The sequence below is a fragment of the Papaver somniferum genome, unplaced genomic scaffold (assembly GCF_003573695.1).
Source record: "Papaver somniferum cultivar HN1 unplaced genomic scaffold, ASM357369v1 unplaced-scaffold_158, whole genome shotgun sequence".
Classification (NCBI taxonomy): domain Eukaryota; kingdom Viridiplantae; phylum Streptophyta; class Magnoliopsida; order Ranunculales; family Papaveraceae; genus Papaver; species Papaver somniferum.
The window spans coordinates 2,810,235-2,831,680 of NW_020625264.1; the positions used below are offsets into that span (position 1 = coordinate 2,810,235).

The window sequence follows — 21,446 nt, forward strand, 5'->3', positions numbered from 1 at the left end:
GTTCATCTTTCCAAGAATTGGTGTGTGGATGGATTAGTGTGAATACCTTGGAGTTTTGGAAGGTGGTGGGTGTGTTGTGGTCGGGGTTGTGTGGGATCTAGTTGGCTAAGTTTTTTGTTTGGCCATCACCAATTATGTTGCTACAATGTTCCTGCGAAAAAAATTTTTAGCTAAATGTTTCCATGTTGGGATGGCATTGTGTGGGGGGTTTGGGATGATTGGGAATGAAGCTGCTGCACTGTTGTGAAGATATTTTGCATTGCTCATGGTTGCCCAAATGGAGTCCAGTTTTTCCTTAATTTTTCATGCTCTTTTGGTGAGAAAGGAAATGTTTTGCTCTTTACTTTTCCTGATGCCAAGAACCCATAAACCTTTTGGTTTTAGAGTTTATCCCATCTGATTGGATAAATCTTTCTCGTTGTTGAGTCGTGTTCCCAGAAAAAATTTCTTGTGATCCGATCAATTTTTTTTGTGTACATGAGATGGGAGCAGTTGGGTATGCATGATGTGATTCAAGGTGGGAGTGAGAGAGGTATTGATGAGCATCCATCTCCCTGCTTGATTAAAACATTTAGTTTGCCAACCAGCGGCTTTCCGTTCCAATCGGTTGAGTAACTCAATAGAGATGTGTGCTGAATTTATTCCTTGTTTGAATTGGATCTCAAGGTATGTAGGTGGGGTTGCTGTGGAAGGTATTTGGAATTTGAGTGTGAGTCAGTCAATGGTTGATGGTGGGAGGTTTGGATGGTGGATGATGGATGATTTTGATTTATTGATGACCTGGCCAACCGAGGTAGAACATGAGTGTAGCACACGTAACAGAGTGTCACTTGTTGATTGGTCAGCAGCATAGGAGATGAAGAGATCGTCGGCATATAGAAGGTGAAGGATCGGAGGTTCCTTATTCGAAATTTCATACCTTTCAACTTCTGTTGTTGTTCCAGCATTCCCAGGTTCATTGAGAGGACTTCAGCATATAAGATGAAGATGTAAGATGATAACGGGTTTCCTTGGGGAAGACCTCTTTTTGATTTAAAATTCCCTTGAGTTGTGTCGTTGAAATTGAAGAAGCATGTCACCGAGTTGATGCAAGTCATTATGTAGTCAGTCAAATCCTTTTTGGATATCTATTTTTAGCGTAACTTTTGGTTTGCTTGATGGTTTGGTGGATATGATGTGATAAAAAAGATCTGCCGCAATTGCAATGTTGTCGTGCATGGCTCTATTGGGGACGAAAGCACTTATAGATGGACTGATGATGAATTGTAATATAGGTCTGATTTTGTTGACCAAAATCTTTTTCAATTATTTTATAAATGACATTGCAGAGTCTGATGGGTCAGAAGTGGGTAGGGTTGGTTGGCTTTTGGTTTTTGGGTATGACGGTGAAGTGTGTGTGATTCATGGGGAATTGGAGATGGTTATTGGTGAAGAAGTGGTTTACCATTGCAATTATTTCCGAGCTAGTTGTTTCACAAAACTTTTTGTAGAATTTGCTCGTAAAGCCATCCGGTCCTGGAGCTTTGTCCGATCTGACGGAGAGTAGAGAGAAATGAATTTCCTAAGGTATAACGGGGGCCTCAAATGGTGTTGTTGTCAGATTGAGATTCTGGTTGAAATACAATAGAACAAGTTGTGGTCGACTATTGTTGGAGGTGCTGAGTATTGGGTTTAGTAATGCTTCACTAAAAGTCGTCCCGTTGCAATTGCGTATGAAATCTAATTGTTATGCTCAGTTGTAGTTGTTTAATGTGATTGCAGCTTCGATGGATTGTAGCATATGTATGATAGAAGGTTGTTTTTATATCACCTTGTTGAATCCATTGAATACATGACATGTGTTTCCAGTATTCATCATAGCATTGGGGTAAAAGTAGGTGAGTGTTTATGCAATCTTTTTCTTGTTGAAGCCAGAAATCTAGTAGGAGGCCATTTGAAGAAGCACAATTTGTTTGGGTTGTTATAATTTGTTCTTCCGCGGCTTTTATTAAGGTTGCTTTGTGCTATTATTTCAAGGCTGAAGCAGTGTATGACATTTTGATCAACAAGTTGTACATAGGTGAGATCATAAATGATTTGGACCAGGCTTCAGTTACCACTGTTTTCATGTGTGGGTGAAGGAACCAAATATGCTCCATTTTGAATCCTCTGAGGTTGGGTTTGATAATTGCTTTATCATTTAATAAGATAGGTAAATGGTCTGATCCAATTCTTGGTAAATGGGTCATCATGGTATGAGGGTGGTCCGTTAGCCAAAGTTGGTTGGACATACCTCTGTCAAGCCTTTCCATTATGAATCCTGGTCCTTTTTGTTTATTGTTCCATGTGAATGGAATGAAGTTCGGGAAATCTTGAGTTTTTGTTATTGTGACAAGTCAGCCACCTTTTTTTCTCCAATTTAGATGTTATCTCATTGAAATATCCTATCAGTATCCAAGGCAGGTTGTGAGATGCGATGATGAAATCAAAATGTTTTCATTGGTATTCTCTTGCCGCGCATGGGGTGGGCCATAAACTCCGGTGAAGAGACAAGGTAAGGATGTTGGTGGCAGAGTAATGTACACATGAACTAAACTTTGATTAGCAACTAGGACTTGGACTTTCAGGTGAGACTTCCATAACAGACACAGTCCACCTTTCCGGCCAATACAAGGAACAAAACATTTATGAAACCTAAAGAGTGAAAAAGCGGGGGTCTAACAACCACACCTAATATTTCGTTTAAGAAATATGTATGGACTAACTCCAATATATTTTCAAGAAAATCAACTAGACAGTCAGACTCAATCAAGGAAAATACATCCAAGAGTTATATCTTTATTTCTCAAATCAATCTGCAGTCGAACAGATAGAAATCTGTAATCCTGATCAATAAGATAAATAACTTGAACGGTACCAAAGACCAATATCCAAGCGTCAATCAATTTATATCAACAACCAAAGGTTGGATTATCTAATTGATTGAACTACGCACAACCTGTGTTATTTCAATTATATAAAAATATAATGCGGAAAATAAATAACACAGACACCAGAAATTTTGTTAACGAGGAAATCGCACATGCAGAAAAACCCAGGGACCTAGTCCAGATTTGAAAACCATACTGTATTAAGCCTCTACAGACTCTAGCCTACTACAAGTTAACCTCGTACTGGAATGTAGTTGATCCCTAACCAATATCAAACTGGTTAAGGTACAGTCGCGTTCCTTACACCTCTGAATCCCAGCAGGATTCTATGCACTTGATTCCCTTATCTGATCTCAACTACAACTAAGAGTTTTTATGACCCAAAGTCGAAGACTGGATAAACAAATCTTTCTCACACAGAAAATTCCATTGAATAGATAAATATGTCTCCCATAGAAATACCTACGAGTTTTTGTTCGGTCTTTTGATAAATCAAGGTGAACAGGAACCAGTTAATACACCGGACTTATATTCCCGAAGAACAGCCTAGTAATATCTTACACCTCACAATGATCTTAACTTTATGGTATCGGAACAAGATATTGTGGAATCACAAACGATGAGACGAAGATGTTTGTGACTACTTTTTATCTTACCTATCGGAGATTGAATCTCAAGAAATTTTTAGAGATGATAGTACTCAATATGATAGAATAAAGTAAGATCAGAACACGCAACTACAGAGAAAATAATTGGGTCTGGCTTTAGAATCCCAATAAAGTTTTTAAGTCGTTAACATAATAATGGTTTTATAAAAACTAGGTTAAATGTGAATCGACTCTAGTCGCAACTAATATCACACAGGAGGTGTGGGGATTATGTTTCCCAATTGATAGAGTTCTCCCTTATATAGTCTTCAAATCATGGTTTGCAATCAATGCTAGCTTAGTAACAAAGCATTCAATATTTACCATTTGATGAAAAACTGATTAGATTCAAGTTAATATCTTTCAACCGTTATATTGGACTTAGCTTGTTATACACAACTGAAATGTGCCTTCATTTAGATATGGGTAACCACACCTAAACGTGTACACTTGGTTGGTTGAACAATAGTTAACCGAAGTTAGCCATTTGAACACTTTCATATCAACCTTGTTCATCTTTATAACTAGTTCAAATGACTCAAATGAAACTAGTTATATAGTTGTTCAATTGTTTATATTCTCATAGAAGTATACAAGACACAATTGAAGCAAAATCGATTTTGATTCACTCGAATCAATTCATGAACATTATAGCCACGGTTTGCAAAAGATTGCATTCCTTATTATATAAATATTTGTTCACGAATAAACCGGTTTTAGAACTTAACCTACTCAAGTATGCAAACGGGTATGCATACTTCGAGTTCCGGACTTGGTATGTCCGCCAGTATGCAAACGGGTAGGCATCCTGTCGTTCACGACCAAACTCAGTTGAATTAGTATGCAAAAGGGTACGTATACTAAATTCCCGAACTTGATCTATTAAGCCAGTACAGATACGGGTATGCATACTAAGTTCCCGGACATCAACTGTTAAACCAGTACGCATACTGGTATACATATTATGGTTCTCGGACATGGAGTAACATGCAACAATTATCATACAAGTACTAAAACTGTGCTATATCCAATCAATGGTTAATTGTTCTAAACTCCATCTTAATCATTGAAACATTCTTAGAAGACGGGAATAGCTGTCTCACACAAACTATTAGCTTCAAAGCAATTTTCAAGTGATCAATAGATCAATACGAAACATTCCAAGTCTACATCAAATAACTGTCTCACACAAATCATGTAAGATATTACCGGGCGATTTTCACATGATCAACTTTTGACTTTTGTCAAGAATAAAAGATGAACTTGATTAAATCGAAAGTTTACTAACACATATTTCGAGAAATATGTGAGGAAGTTAAACTCAGCTCGAAATATCAAATGTGTATAAAATAAAGTCTATATAGCTATATGAATTTTGTCTTAATAGAAGATAGAATAGAAATAGACTTCTGAGTGATAGATGAGTTCAAGTCTCCACATACCTTTTGTTGATGAAGTTTCTTCGTCTTCAATCGATGAAGTCTGTGAAGTCTAAAGCTCAACTACACATTCTATCCTAATCCGAGACATAGATATAAGTAGAATAGAAATCAAGACTTATAGTTTTAGCAACTAACTTGAGAAACAAGCTTGAGATAGCAACGCTTGCGAGTTCGACCGAGCAGTGCTCTAAAAAAGAGCCTCTTAGATAATACATATCTTGATTTGAGGCTAAAGTTTCAGACAAAAAAAAAATATCAAGCTTAATAAATCTCTTGAACTCATGCAATTTTGTGACTGTAAAGGGGTTATGGACACCATGAAAGTTCCAAGCTAGGTGATTCATAATGTTCGCGAGTGTTGGTCCGAGCCAACAGTGTGGATATGGTTAATAAACACCTGGGGTACACCCTTATATTTTTTTATTACTAGATTCACTTGTGCATCCTTGTGGCTTAGGTATGTTTCAAGGATTATGGTGTATTGAGGTGTGAAATAATCAGAGAAATTATTTTGTTATTGTGGTGGTTCATGAGGTGCTTGTGGTTTGGTTGAGGTTTGTTGAGAGGGATCATTTTGTGCTTCTGGGTGGACCTGGTGTGGTTCCTCAGGGTACAATGGTTCTTTGTCTTTGTTGGTGGATGTTATTTCCTGTTGTTGTTGGGGGTTGATTATTGTGTCAGATATGGGCACCCGTAGTGGATTGCTCCACCCAAGCTTTCTCGGTATGAGCCTGATTGGTTTGCAAACAAATCGTGTTTACCTGTGATGGTTCTAGCCGACCAAACATTTATGTCAGGTTTATTGGAATGTTTTGTTCCAGTGGAAATGTTAGTGTCAGTAACAGGCGTCTTGCTTCTGCAGAGTTGTGGTTCCGAGTAAATGGAATTTTCCGGCTGTTTTTGTGGGACTAGGATCCATCTAAGGCCTTGTTGAGTCATGTTGTTTGCTATCTGATGTGTTTTGTAGATAGTGGTAAAAAGTGATTCGATTATCGAACTTGTGAAGGATAACTTTAGACTTAAATTCAAAACTAAATAGAAAACTTACTAATAATTATAACAAACAGTGACAAAGTTGGTATCAATATTAAAAGAACATTGAGGCTAAGATTCCACTATTTTCCAAGTTTAAGGTGATTTAATCCAATCTTTGTATTCATGCAATTTTCTCGTTCAATTTGATTCTTACTATTGCAACAAGTAGATTTTCAAAAGCAATAATTGTAAATACCAAGTATGAAGCATCAAAAGTATTAAACTAAGCATACTCCATCAAAATAGATCACGATTACTCAAATAAAAATCATATTCGATATTAGTTCAAGGCAAATAATCATAATAAAATTGCAAATAAAAAGATAAAATAGAATATACCACTTTTTGTTGGAAAAATAGTTTCCTCTATCGCCTCAGCAATGGGGTTTAGCTCATCGTATCAAAAACAGGTTCAAAATAATAAATCATGGCTCAAAAGGTGTTTTTATTGAAGAGAATATATAAAACAGCAGATCTGAAACGGTGTATAGATGTTACAGAAGTCACCGTTACAGCTGGTGTTGCAATACTGAAGATATACGTTACTAATCAACTGTTACAGGATAAGAAATTTAATACCCTAGAATACGACTGTTCTGCACAGCTTAATGTTCTTCAGCTTAGGGTTCTTGAGAACGACACTTTCTATATGTCGTCTGCAACTCTTCTTCTTCCTATTCCCTGCTGCTGCTGCAACTCCACCTGCAGCGTGATTCTCTGCCTCTAAACCTACCCCCAAACTCTCTACCCCCTTACGGTACTCTAACCAACACCTCTTATACCAAACATGCCGATTAGTTCTCAAGGAAATCTCGTCTTTTCTTTTCCTCAAAGTCACGGAAATAGCTCCCTGTTTTCTTCTTCTACGCGTCATTTTGTCAAATCCGACGTCCCAGAATCTCTTAAGGATAACACTAAATCAACATAGAGTAATCTTTCCTATTATTTTCACGTAACTTCCACAAATATGTCAAACATAAATCCTGTAGAAACTTTCTTCCCTGTTTTCTCCAAGTCGCGGAAATCTCCCTTTGTTTTCGATTCTAACACACCTACCCATCCTGTTTCAATATATCAAGCCCAAACCGAACCATATCCGTGAGAAAATCCGAGTTAATTCAGCCCAAATCTTTCCCAGAAGCTCAAACCCGAGAAAAACTCATTCCACAGTGTTGTCGAGATCAACTATCCAGCCCAATTTACACCATCAACTCTCTTATATTAGCTCTTTTTATCCCATTATTGTCCATCCAAACTATTTCTGTTGATTAAATCTCTTCAGAAATCCCTCTGAAATCCAACCCTAATCTGCCAGTTTAAGCTCAAATTTTCCCGCCAATTTCAAGACTCAAAAGGTAGGGGATGACCTCCCCTTATCCTGTTTCGATGTTCCAATAGTAGCTGGTGGTGAATAGTAAATAGGGTGGACCTTATCAACTGAGTACCCCTTAGTAATTGAGGTGTCCCTTATTCAGATGAGGGGTGCCTTTAGTAATTTTCTCTCACGAGCGCAAATACCACTTTTCGAGCTGAATTCTATGTAAAAGCTTATTTCTCCAAAAACACCTACAAAGACATAAAATAACCAAATAAGTACCAAATCGAGCCCTAACAATATATACAATTGAGATCAAAATGGACACATAAATGCGTCTATCACTATCTCAGTTGTAATGGATGGAACGGTGGTCCAAACAGGTTCACTCGGTGGTTCTGAGGCTTTCTTGGTGGAGGAATTTCATCGTTGTGGTGGTGGGTTTGCATATAGGTGGGATGATAAGAATGATTGGTGGGTTGAACTTGAGTTTTTTGAATGGGGGGTTTGTTGACGAAGATGATGGGATGTAAGTGAAAGCATGTATTCAAGGGTTTGTGGCTTTCATTCTGGTATTGAGCTTATGATATGGGAATCTAGAGAACTGGTTGTCTTGGATAACATCATCAAGACTCTGAAACTTGTTGCAGTTATTGGCAATATGACTAGGGAAACCACACAGAAAGCATAGTATAAGGAGATACTCATAAGCAAACTGGATCCAACATGCTATTTCGAGTTCAACCCCAAGATGAAAGGGTTTTCGGAGATCGAGTCTTACCTTTGCTCTTAGAGGGGAGCCTTGCAAGTCAGTTTCAATCACACAGCCAGTTATCTGCATGATGTTTTGAACTACAACTTTATCAACCAGGTACGATGGGAGGTTGGATAGTTGAATCTAGAAACCACTACTTTGAAACATGCATCAGGATTTGGGGAAAAAACACTCCAGTCTTCTATCATTAACATTTGGTTTGAGATAATCCAGGGTTGATGACTGAGGATTGTTGTTTTGTCTTGTTGGTATTCCATCTTGAGATGATAGATCTCAGCACCATGGGTGGAGTTAGGAATTGTATGAAACTTTGTAAATTTGATAGGCGACCATTTTTCTGCTAGTGAAGATCTGAGAGTGTTGAACTTGAAGTTTTCTGCCAGGACTTTGACGGCCATGGAATGATTGATGTGGTCCTGGAGAAGATCTTTCATTCTTTCTGCGAGTTGAAAGATTAGGGTTTCTTTTTTGCAGTTTTTTCTCTAAAGTAGAAATAGGGTTTTGAGTGGGGGTGGAGGTATTTGTGTTGAGAATATTAGTCCCACATTGTCTGGGCAATCTAAGATCCTGCGGTTTATAATCCTTTGGGCCTCTCCACTCATTGCCAATTGGTTTTGAGTTGGATGCCCGTATTCTAACATGGTATCAGAGCAGGCTATTTGCGACGTGTCATTTGACCGCGCCTTTACTCCGTGTCACCTGATTTATTGTTCACGTGTTAGACCCAACGAGGCTACACGTGATGGGCGTGTTGAGAATATTAGTCCCACATTGTCTGGGCAATCTAAGATCTTGCGGTTTATAATCCTTTGGCCTCTCCACTCATTGCCAATTGGTTTTGAGTTGGATGCCCGTATTCTAACAATTTGATTGTGATGTTAACTTTTGAGGTTGATTTGTTGTTGGAAGCTTTTGGGTTTGATTCTATAGTTGTTTTGAAGTGCTTTTTCTTTGGAATGTTCTTGTACTGATGTTATCTTGAGCTTTTTGAATGAAGGAAGATTGGGTAGATGTAAACGAGGAAGACGATGCAGTAAAATAAGCTAAACGTCTATAAAATATTAGTGTGACTGGAGAACTTATCATTGCTCTCTTCTCTCGGCTGTTGTGTAGAGTTTTGGGTGAGAGAAAATTTATTAGGCATGCGAATTGGTTGGGAAGAGGGGATTTCAGTATGCAGAGGTGGTGAAGCTTGGTGGTTGGTTGAAGGGGGCGGTGTTGCATGGTCCAATATAGAGACTCGAGTTTTAGCAGCTGTGGTTGGATATATAGAAGACTGAGAAGGAGGGATTTAACTGACAGGGAGATTAATTCCAGGAACTCGCGCCGTGCAGGATTTTTCTTGTACGAAATGATTTAATGATGAAATTTGAGAATCTCTAAGTTGAAGGAGATTTAATCATCGAGAGTCATCCTAACAGGACGAAAAACAAAAACTCAAGGATGATATGCGAATTAATTCTTGACTTTAGTAAACTCCAACGACCATTCTTTTCTTTCTTTTTTTTTTTCCAAATCTTCTACCAAAATATTTATAGGTATTTGAGTTGGATATAATTTTTTACAGGCATAAACTGAAGTGGATTCTTACAAATTCGTTAAATTTTTGAATTTGGTAATATATTTCTGGTTCAGATAAATCGGTTTAGTTGGAATTCCAACAAAAACCTAACACCATATTCTCTCCAAGCGTATTCTCTTTATTTTTTTCATGCGATAAAAGAGTCCCCAAAATCCTTAGTTGCCTCCTGCTCAGATTTGCTTCCATGGGAACAAATCTGAGCCGATTTCTTCCAAAAATCTCACGTCTTCTTTCTCTAAGTCAAGTCTTTTTACTGATTCAGTTGTTTTTTATTTTTATTAGGTTTCAAGAATTAGGTTTTCTCTTTTTTTGTTATCTTTACTGTGTTCTTTTCTTAGGGATAGGTTCATCTTCCCTTTTTTTTATTTCAGTTTTGAGTAGTAGTTTTAGGTTTTTATTCGTTTATAGTAGGGTTGTCAACGGGTCCGGGTTCTCCCGGGTATCACTAGACCCGGACCCTACTTATAAAAATCGGGTCCGGTTCCTAAATTTGTGGACCCAGAACCGGACCCGTTTAAATATCCGGGTATCCGTCGGTTCTGGGTACCCATTGGGTCTAAAGAAAACTATTTAAAAAATCTCAAAAACTTAATAAATTTCTCTTCTAAGCTTGGATTTAAGTAATTTTTATAAAAAATTATTATTATTTCTTATGGATGTACTAAATAAAGATTAAATGTAAGAGAAAAAATTTAAATGAGTAAAATATTAAAGCTAAAACTAGAAAAAATACTTATAATTTTGCTAAAAACATGAATAAAAGAATGAATAAACGGGTACCCGATACCCGCGGGTATCCAATGGGTATTACCCGTTTGGACCCGTTTAAATTCGGGTCCAATCGGATAATTACCCGCCGGGTCCTAAGTAGCTAATGGGTCCAACTTTAGGACCCGGAACCGGACCCTAATATACCTGGTCCGGTTCCGGATCCGGTAATGGGTACCCATTGACAGCCCTAGTTTATAGTTTGGGTATATTGGGTTTTGATTTAAGGATTTTTGTTTGGATTTGCTCTTTCTCTATAATTATATTGAAGTTCATCATGAACAACGCCACCACCAAGAGAAGCAAAACCCTAGTGGCAGTAGCAATAAGTTCTCCAAGTTCTCATAAAACACTAGCAACAACTACAACACAATAGTCACCAGCAACAACCAGTTTCGGAAGACCGATTCCAATGAAGACCCAGATCGATTCCGACTGATTTCGCTCCTTAATGATCGATTTAGGTTATTTGTGCTACTATTACTTTCAGTTGGAAAATGTTTGAATCTATGGATTCTTTTACACTTTGTCGTAAGAATTACTCTGATCTAGAAAACTCCTTGAAAAGTTGTGTGGTCTTTTGATCCTAACAACTTTATTAAATGTGGATTTGCTATATGGTATGGATGTGCTACTTTTAATCCATACCATGCCATTTAAACTTGTTACTTTATTTAGAAATATGGAGGAAATGGTTAGGGCTCTTCGTGAAATTATGGCTTGTAACTATGTAGTCAAGTAGCTTGAATGTATTAGCTTCCGAACTAGGCAAGAACAAACCTACTGCTCTCTTTGTGAAACTTTTAAGATTGTTAAAATTCATATAACCCCAGTCCTATAAACAACCCCAACTTTGAATCGGAGGAGTATTATTAATGTATTGGAGGCTTGCCTGTTTTTAGAAATGAAAAATGAAAAAAGTTGAGTTGGAATAAAACAAACAACTTGACAAACGAAAGAACGACAAGAAATCACTGAAACAGTTGATAATTCTTATTACAACTTTAAAAGTATAATTAGTTTTCTGTTAGTTAATCAAAATTGTACTTCCAATTAAATAATTGGACGAATGAGCACGCTTTCGCATGGCCGTACGTGTAACTTTTGACTTTCACCCCTATATTGTGTTATGTACGTGCACAAGGAAGCACAAGCTAAGAAACAAACATATTAAATTGCATAATCGCCGGAGATAAATAACAGGACTCAGAGCTCCTCTAGCTCAGCTACGAGAGTCAATTGTTAACAATTATACTGATCATTTACTAGATAGTTTTGGTATGACGTATTTTTAACTGTTCATTTTCAAATAGAAGCGCATTTAGTAATTTCCCACTCGAAGATATGCATATAATTTTCTACTTGAAGGTTGCATATTTATCGAAGGTGTACCAACTGAATGTTTACTACGTGACAATGGTATGGAATCTGTCTCTCATCTTCTTCTTCAATTTCGTGTTACTCAACCTATTCTCTTTGCTTGTCCTCTTAACTTGAGACTGCAGGATAATCCGTTTGGCAGTCAAAAATTTGTTGGCTGCTTTGGTTATTAGTGCAAGATAATAACTACACATTCAACCTTGGAGTGTGTATGTTATGGGCCATATGGAGAGGAAGAAATGCACTGATGTTTGAGAGAAACCCTATCAATGTTGAATCTGTTATAGCGCATGGAATGTATTGGTTCAATACGTTTTACTTTTTTGAGGAAGATCCTGATGGTCACGTCACGGTACCATCTCAGATATTAACTCCTACTATTAGGATTCAGCAATGACGTCGACCTCCTGCCGATGTGATAAAACTTAATGTGGATGCGGCGTGGTAGAGAATTGGATCTTCTTGTGGTGTTGTAGCTGGAAATCATGCTGGTAAATTTATTTGTGCGGAAACTGATGTAGCGGATAATATGAGTCCAATGCTAGCGGAAGCTTCGGGAGCATTGTTAGCTATGACACTTGTTGTTGAGTTGAAGTTCAACAACATTATTATTGAAGGAGACGCGCAGACTGTATTTCTAGCCTTAAGGGATTCTCTTCCTAAGGTCCCCTGGAGACCGCTTCGGTATATTAACCATATCAAACAGATGGCTTGCAAGCTTGATCGGATGGTCTTCACTAATGTTCCGCAAGAGGCAAATGAAGTTGCTCATCTACTCGCTACCTATGCTATTAAGCATAATATTGACTAACGATGGATATCTTCCCAACCTCCCTGCATTTCATCCCGACTTATCTTAGTTTGGAAGAAGATGTAGTCTTTCCTAGTTAATTTTTTGTTTTGCTTTTTTGTCGATTGTTTTTTCTGCAGTTTGTGATCAAAAAAAAAAAGACTTCTCTTTCTTAAATATGGCTCACACCTTTATTAATCATAAATCATTTGACTTTAGTCAGCACAGTTAGATTATAATTTTAAATTTGACATTTTCTATTATTATTTATAGCCCATAAACTAGGATAATGAGTCAGCATGACACTTTCGGCGGCTCAGGGAGTCAGTACCGCACAAAAACGTTTTAGATTAATTTTAATTCTTTCAAACGAATTAATGCATGCATTTCTCCGGTACTTGACGGTCCGAATCACATGAAGAAAAGCCAGAACCATCATCCATGACAAAAGGTAAGTAAGGAACACACTTAACCTCTGTTAAACAGAAGGTGTCGTTATTAAACGGGCTCCAAGATGTCATAGCGGGCAACAGAATAAAATGCAAGAACATGATCCAGCATATTAAAATGAATTCTTTAAGAAACAACAGCACTCCATGCTCCGATTTTGATTGATATTAGCTTAAAGTCGTACTTGTACTTGTCCATAAAAGTACAAGACGAACATGAAACAAAACAAAAATCAACTGATAACTTCAAGCCGGTACTTATCACACTTCCTGGTTTTTGTTTCTATAGATAAGTTGCAAGATTATTTGAAAACGTGGAGTTCATATGCTCCCTCTGTTCCTAATTAATATTCTGGTTTGTTTTTAGAGAAAAATTAAGGAAATTAATAGAATTAATCATTGAAAGTGGCCCTCATGACACTTGTCAATAAAACAAGTGAAGTGAAATGGTCCGCATAACACTTGTCAGCAAAAGAAATAAATTGAAATGGTCCATATGACACTTGTCATCAAAATAAGTTAAGATAAAAGTGGTCCCAGAAAAATAAAGTAACATTTGATTTTCTCAATTAGAAAACCAGCCTATTTCTTTTTTGCAACATTTATTTATAGAAACCGGCCTATTATTTAAGAACGGAGGGAGTAGTAAATTAGGTAGGTAATCTGATGTACGTGTGTACTTTACTAGTTGTGTTTTTGTTGCCCAAGTTCTGTCGCACCCAATGTTACTCAGAGAACCCACACAATAAGGGTTTATGGTTAAGAGGAAACAGAAAAGGGAACATATGTTTGGATCGGTTCTTTCAAATCAACGAGCCTAACTAGGTATGAATCACTGCTAACTCAGTAAACATATTTTTGTGTTATGATTTGTCATAGTTGACTGGCCACCCACGACTCATACCAAACAGGGATGATGGCTTTTACTTTCAGAAATTGACCAAACTTGTAACAGCAACAAGTCAAAGGTACATGTTGGATTCGGAACAAGTCAAAGCTAAGCCAAACCCACACATTCTCAGCCAAGCTATCTACTGTAGCTCCACTCGGCTCAGCTTCCGAGCTGTCCCAGGAATCAATGTTCTTTTGGAATTTAAAAACGAAACACAACTTAATATCTTTCTTTTTCTTCAAAGCTGTCAGCTTTATAGAGACATGATTCAGTGTAAGACGGGCCTCACAATCTTATTCTACGTATAATTGTCTGTCATGAATGATAACCATAGATTTTTATCATCTCATTCCATTATGCTTCTTACTAGCTAAATTTATTATGGAAGGTGGTGGGAACCGATGTGTATAACATGGTGAAAAGCTTTTTCACCACGGAGTACATTCTCAAAGAGATAAATGCTACTTTCATATCTCTGATCCCTAAGATTGATTTCTCACAAGCGGCTAGTGATTATAGACCAATCGGCTTAAGTAATACCATTTACAAAGTCATGACTAAGATTCTAGCAAATAGGATGAAATGTTTTTTGCCTCACATAATATCTCCATACCAAACAGCTTTTATCCATGGTAGACAGATATCAGACAATATTTTCATAGCTCATGAGCTTATTCATACAATGAGAGCTCAACGTGGAAATGATTTCTTGATGGGGATCAAAATCGACATGTCAAAAGCTTTTGGCAGGGTCGAATGGAGTTTCTTAAACAAAATTATGGAAAAACTCGGTTTTAGCAATACTTGGTGTAATCTTGTGCATCAATGTATTAGTACTGTCTCTGCAGCTGTTTTGTTAAATGGTGTGCCCCGTGAGCAATTTGTCGCCACGAGAGGGCTAAGACAGGGGGATCCTCTATCCCCCTATCTCTTTATCCTGTGGATGGAAGTGCTCTCGAGAGCCATTTCTAATGATGAAGATAACATCCTTTTACATGGAATAAAGGTGGGGTGCAATGCCCCACCAATATCCCATCTGTCATTTGCTGATGACCTGTTAGTGTTTAGCAATGCTAAGTCTGTTGAGGCTGAAAATAGTTTGGACGTTTTAAATGAATTTAGCAAATCCTCTGGACAACTTATAAATTTGGAAAAATCAGGCATTTTCTTTAGCCCGAACACCTATAAGAACACAATAGATAATGTCACTAGAATCCTAGGGATAAATAGGATTTCTCTCAATGATAAGTATCTAGGGTCTCCCTTGTTTACTCATGTCTCTAAAGTTAAATCCTTTCAAAAAATTATTGAGAGGGTGGAAGCTAAGCTTAAGGATTGGAAATGCAAAACAGTCTCTACCGCTGGTAAATCTGTTTTAATACATGCTTCTTCTAACACTGTGGCTTTATATCAAATGAATTGCTTTAAAGTTCCAATTGCTATAATTAACAAGATAGTTCAGCTGCAGAGAGATTTCTTTTGGGGGAAAGATGAAAATGGAAAAAAAAAGGTGTTTATCCAAAGGCATGGATTGTTGGTGTGTGCAAGCCCAAGAGTATGGGAGGAATGGGTTTTGTGAATAATCGTTTGTTTAATGCTGCTATGCCTGCAAAGGTGAACTGGAGGTTGCTCAAGGATCCTGACTCTCTATGGGCGCAAATTTATAAGCATAAGTATTACCCGGAAACAAATATCCTAGACAAGTCAAATGTTTGCTCACCAAAAGCTTCGTGGGTCTGGAAAAACCTCAACAGAGAAGTGGAAAGAATAGCTGAAAATGTGGAATAGGTAGTTGGTAATGGGGTTACAATTAAAGTCTGGATGGACAAATGGTACCCAGGTCAAGAGAAGCTGTTAATAGAACCAAGTAATCAAATTCCAAGAATAACTCATTTGTAGGAGCTAATGAATTGCAATGTGGAGAAGTGGACTTGGAATATCAACAAGCTACATCAATACCTAGAGGACAAAATTGTGAGTATTGTCATGAAGATTGAAATCAAAGAGGATATGGAGGATGAAGTAGTATGGAAGCTGGAAAACAACGGGAAGTTCACAACAAAGTCACTATATGGGAAGATGGTTAGGAAAGGCCACACAGAAAACAGGGTACAAAGAAAGTTTTGGAGAAGGATATGGGATATGAACATACCTCCTAAGATAAAGACTTTTATTTGGAAGTGTGCCCACTCCATTCTACCTCTGAATGAGAAAATAGGAAGGATTCTAAGTTACATAAACAAGACATGCCCCATGTGTGGAAAGCAGGAAGAAACTATAACTCATCTCTTTATGAACTGTGATTTTGCCATTTATGTTTTTAATGTTTTAGGGCTGAATGCTAGCATGTGGATAAATGATTATGATACCTTTCATTATTGGTTAGCAAACTGGTTCGATAGCATATATAGAAATCAGGAGGTGAAACTTCAATGGCATGAAATATTGGCATGTGTGCTATGGGAGATTTGGAAAGCAAGATGTGATTTAGTGTTTAGGAAAATAAAACTAGATTATATGAGAACAGGGAACAACATAACTAGCCTAATAAGTAGAATTAGGAAGTCGATAAGAGTAAAGGAACAGGAAGAAGTTCTTCTAATAGTAAGAAGATCAAAACCTAGTAAAATAGAGTGGTCTACAATAAGGGTTTCTTTGTCTTTTGTTTTAAGTAGAAATAACCTTAATGGTGTCCTGACACTAATGGTATCAAATAATGCAGGAGGATATCTTGGAGCAAGGTGCAACTACATATCAGAAATATCAGGAAAAGATGTAGAGGAGGAGGCAGCTTCTACGACGATCCAATGGGTACATCAACTCAACCATCCTGAAATTCAGTTGGAGAGTGACAATGAGAAAGTCATGGAAGCTATAAGAAACAAGCTGATTACAGCGAAAAACTTATCACAAAGGTTGCATGCAGGCAACGGTATAAACAATCTATGTATTAAAGGGGTAAACTCTATAAGTATAGTCCCTTTTTTGGAAAACTTCCCGTTAGATTAGCAAAAATGTGTTTAACGCAACAAATCTGTAACCATTGGGATGAAAATGCAGTTTCTCCTCTTTTGGAAAGTATGTGTAATATGGCTGATTCTAGACTTTCAGGCATGTATCTCACAGGATGAATCCTGTTTTATCTATTTTAAAAAAAAAGAATGATAACCATAGATTTTTATCATCTCATTCCATTATGCTTCTTACTAGCTAAATTTACTATGAAAATGTTAATAGGGCGTTTGGATACCAGAAAAGCATTTTCTATCCATATTGATTTTTTGCTTTTTGATTTCTAGCAAATGTGAAATTTGTTTTGAAAACTCTCGATAACTTTAGTAATTTCCGAAAATTGTTATAATTGCAACTGCAAATTTTACCGAATTGTCGAATCATTTTCTTTTCGGTTCATAATACAAGCAGTAACACAGCCAGTATACAATACTTTCGGTTGTACTCCCTCCATTTCTGGAAAAGAGATACTTTTATTTTTCCAATTTGACTTATATTTTTGGTTAAAATGAAAAAAATGAAAGTATCTCGTTTCCAAAAAGAGAGGGAGTATGATTAATCCATATTTAGTCCAACGTATACTCCTGTTTGACCACCAAGTTGTGTTCTGCATTCACACAACAAGTCGACGAACCGGGATCAGCCCAACTTGGGAATCAGACGGCTTCGCTCATCCGGGATTATTTGACATTGTTACTACATTTATCATTTTTGTTTTTTTTCCATCTAACATTCAAGCAGTCATTATTTTTCAATTTTTTTGAATTTTAGATAAAATGAATAAATTTTAAAATAAAATGGATAAAAAATAAGGAAATTAAAGATATTAGACCAAAAAGAACATTAGTTGCCTCAAGACCAAAAACAATTCTGGCCTTAAAGAAGATATTCCAATTCTCACTAACTCCTCTTAACCCCACCACCACAAAGAAAAACAGAGCCAAGAAAACAGAGCAGAAATTTCTCATCTCATTTCATTTCAGCACATCCAAGGAAGAAACTTTCATTTCTCTCCGACTTTTCTAAGACCCCTCTTACTTACTTTCTTTTTTCCGGTCATAAATGTCATCGTCTCCGGCATCTCCATCCTCACCGGAAAACTCCATCTCAGAAGCAGAGAAACTAATCCACAGATACGATGGTGATGAACAGATGATTTTCTGTCACGGTGATCACCGTCAAGAAGCTGATAACTACTTACAAGCCGTAGATGAGATTCAACGGAGTTTAGAGTCATGTACTGTTGGCTCATCTCCCTCCGGTGACCGGAACAAGTTGAAAGTTTCAATCGAGATAGCTTTGGCGAGATTAGAAGATGAGTTCAAGAACCTATTGAATACCCATACTAAGTTCATCGAAACCGATTGGTTAATCGATTTGAACTCATCGATAAATTCAAGAAACAGTATCAGTTCTAGAAGAGGAGTTGGTGAAGAATTTACAGACGATCCTCAAGATTATTCAGCGGAATTCGAGTTGCAGAACAGTTTGAGCTTCGATTCAGGTAACGGCGAGCCTGAGGTTGGAGAATCCGGTAGTCATTCAAGGACAGGAAGTAGAAGTAGTACTAGTTACCGATCGACTAGTAGTATCCGTGAGATTGATTTAATTCCTGCTGAAGCGATTAACGATCTTCGGAGTATCGCGGAGAGGATGATTAGTGCTGGATATCTCAGAGAATGTTTGCAGGTGTACACAGGGATAAGGAAATTAGCTATTGAATCGAATTTCCATCATCTGAAGGTTGAGAATTTGAGTATTGGAGAAGTGCAGAGACTGAAATGGGATGTTGCTGAAAAGAAGATTAAGAAATGGATTCGAGCGGCCAACATCTGTGTGCGGATTCTGTTTGCGAGTGAGAAGAAATTGTGCGAGCAGATTTTCCAAGGGTTTGAAGGAGAGGATTGTGATGCAGATGAGGCTTGTTTTTATGAGACTGTCAAAGGGTTTGCTGTTCAGGTGCTGAATTTTGCTGAAGCTGTTAGTATTGGTGACAGGACGCCTCATAAGCTGTTTAAGATACTTGATTTGCATGATTCGTTGTCGAAGCTTATACCGGATATTGAAGAGGTGTTTGATTCGAAGCTATCGGAGGGTATTCCGGTTCGTGCTAGTGAGATTCTTGCAAGATTGGCTGATTCTGCAAGGGGGATGTTGATTGAGTTTGAGAGTTTGGTGATTCGGGAGCCTTCGCAGATTCCGGTACCGGGTGGCACAATTCATCCCTTGACTAGGTATGTCATGAATTACATCAGTTTGATTTCGGTCTATAAAGAGACACTTGTTGAATTGATTGTGTCGAAGCCGGTGATAGTGTTAGTGACGTCTGACCCAATAGCATCTGAGATGGAGTTGCAGGATAGTGATAATAAGTCACCATTAGCACTTCATTTGGTTTGGATTATATTGAATTTGCATCACAATTTAGATGTGAAATCTCATTATTACAAAGACCCGTCGTTGCCGCCTTTGTTCCTCATGAACAATATACGTTACATTGTGACTAAACTTAAGAAAGGGTCTGAGGAACTTCAAGAAATGATTGGGGATAGTTACTTAAAGAAGTTGTCAGGGAAAGTTAGGCAATCGGCTTTGGCTTACCAGAGATCGACTTTGGGCAGGCTTCTAGATTGTTTGCGAGACGAAGGGTTGCATGTAACTGGAAGCTTCTCATCCGGAGTTTCCAAGACGTTGTTAAGAGAAAGGTTCAAGAGTTTCAATGCTCTCTTCGGTGATGTTCACCGAAGCCAAGTCACATGGTCTGTACCAGATTTGCAGCTTCGTGAGGAACTTCGAATAGCATTGTCAGAGACATTGATTCCAGCTTATCGGTCTTTTTTAGGTCGGTTTAGAGGACAGATTGAGAATGGGAGACACCCAGAGTTGTACATCAAGTATTCAGTAGAAGATATTGAGAATGCTGTCTTGGATTTCTTCGAATCACACCAAAATTCCTTACAGTCTAAGAGAAGTAGATGAAATTTGTTGCAAGTGTTCCGGGTTGGATTTGTATATGAAATTCTTTACATTTTTTCCTAAATGGATTATTTAGGTAGTTCGCGCTCAGGTTTGAGCTGTTTTTTCATTCCTGAATTTCCAAGCGAACGGCTTTATTGTATTCGAAACCGGAGATGATTATCTGCAGGTTGAGAGCAATCTAGTGTAACTGGGAAGATGAAGGATGGTTTTGTGGCTCTACAAATTCTGAAGATTTTACATCCCACACCCACAATTCTGTAAGCAATTTCTTCGTGTATGTATGATATTATCATAGGATTTTTTTGATTTGTTCATATGCTTTTTCTTGCAATCAGCAGTGCTTTTTCTTGCTTCAATTTCACTGGAAGTTCACACTTAGTAGCATATCTGATTTCTGACACGTATAACCCTATGCTAGCTCTAGATGAGTTTATGTTCTGCATTTAGCAATAGCTTCTGTTTTGTTCAGTCGTTACAAGCAGGATCTAGAACAGAGGCTTCAAAGTAGGCTCACTTTCTGATCAACCTGTATCCCATCCAGACTGACTCTTAAGAGTGAGATCGGGACCGATCTTAGCCTGAGATCGAATCGCTAGGTAGCCTCTCAGGTAGTGGTAGATGCATGCATTTCAAATTTCGAGTGAACATCGGTTGGCGTCGGATCTAAGATTGAGCCTTGCATCCAGCCATTTCTTACTTAGATAAGATTATGTCGATGGCTTGGAACATGGTTTTTACCTAGGTTGACATGAGTAGGGTAGAAAACTGTGCTGGGGTAGGGTTTTTAGGGACTCTGCATATGTTGTTGTTGGGACATTACAGGTCCCACCTGCACTCGGAAAAATCAAACCTGGTTGCTTCATGCGCACTTTGAAAAATGCCAACCTCCGACCGGACACCATGGAAACCCTCGTTTTCTGTCTTCTTCTTTTAGAGAATCCAAAATGTACAACTACAATTGTTTCTCGCCCATCATCTTCAACCTTGCTTTCACGTTAGAAATTGGAGATTACATACTATCGTACACGCAAGAAATGAAATTCTAAACACGAATTTTACAAAAAATAATTTGAACTTATATACTTAGTTCGGTATCAATTTTGTATTGGAATTCCTCAGATATCATTTTTATTTTTTTTTCTATTTTGCTACTCAAATATACTCCCTCCGTACCTATTATATAAATAAAATTTTTATTTTTCCTTGTACCATTATATAGACGGAGTCCAAATTTCAAGACGGTTTTTTACTTGTATTATCCCTATTTATTTGCTTGGGAATCATCATAATTGAACATATTTCTCTAACATTGGGAATATAATTAAGGATAAAACAGGAAAAAACATAGAAACGTATAAAATCAATAAAAATTTCTTAATCCAGGAGAGTTGGTCCCTCCGTCTAAAGAAAAATTAGTTGATCCACTTAAACCACTGGGTCATTACACTAATCACCATCTGAGATGGACCCT

At 37.5% G+C, this 21,446-nt stretch overlaps 1 protein-coding gene across 1 annotated transcript; it reads left to right on the plus strand.

Annotated features, from left to right (window-relative positions):
• Nucleotides 1–17,882: 17,882 nt before the first annotated feature.
• LOC113337237 (exocyst complex component EXO70B1-like) lies at nt 17,883–20,331 on the plus strand. The gene has a single exon (XM_026582945.1). It carries the CDS (start codon nt 18,059–18,061, stop codon nt 19,973–19,975), a length of 1,917 nt encoding a protein of 638 aa, XP_026438730.1. The 5' UTR covers nt 17,883–18,058; the 3' UTR covers nt 19,976–20,331.
• Nucleotides 20,332–21,446: the final 1,115 nt, after the last annotated feature.

What these genes read in the sequence shown, in the direction of transcription:
- LOC113337237 (XM_026582945.1), top strand. Translation starts at nt 18,059, where the DNA reads ATGTCATCGTCTCCGGCATCTCCATCCTCACCGGAAAACTCCATCTCA.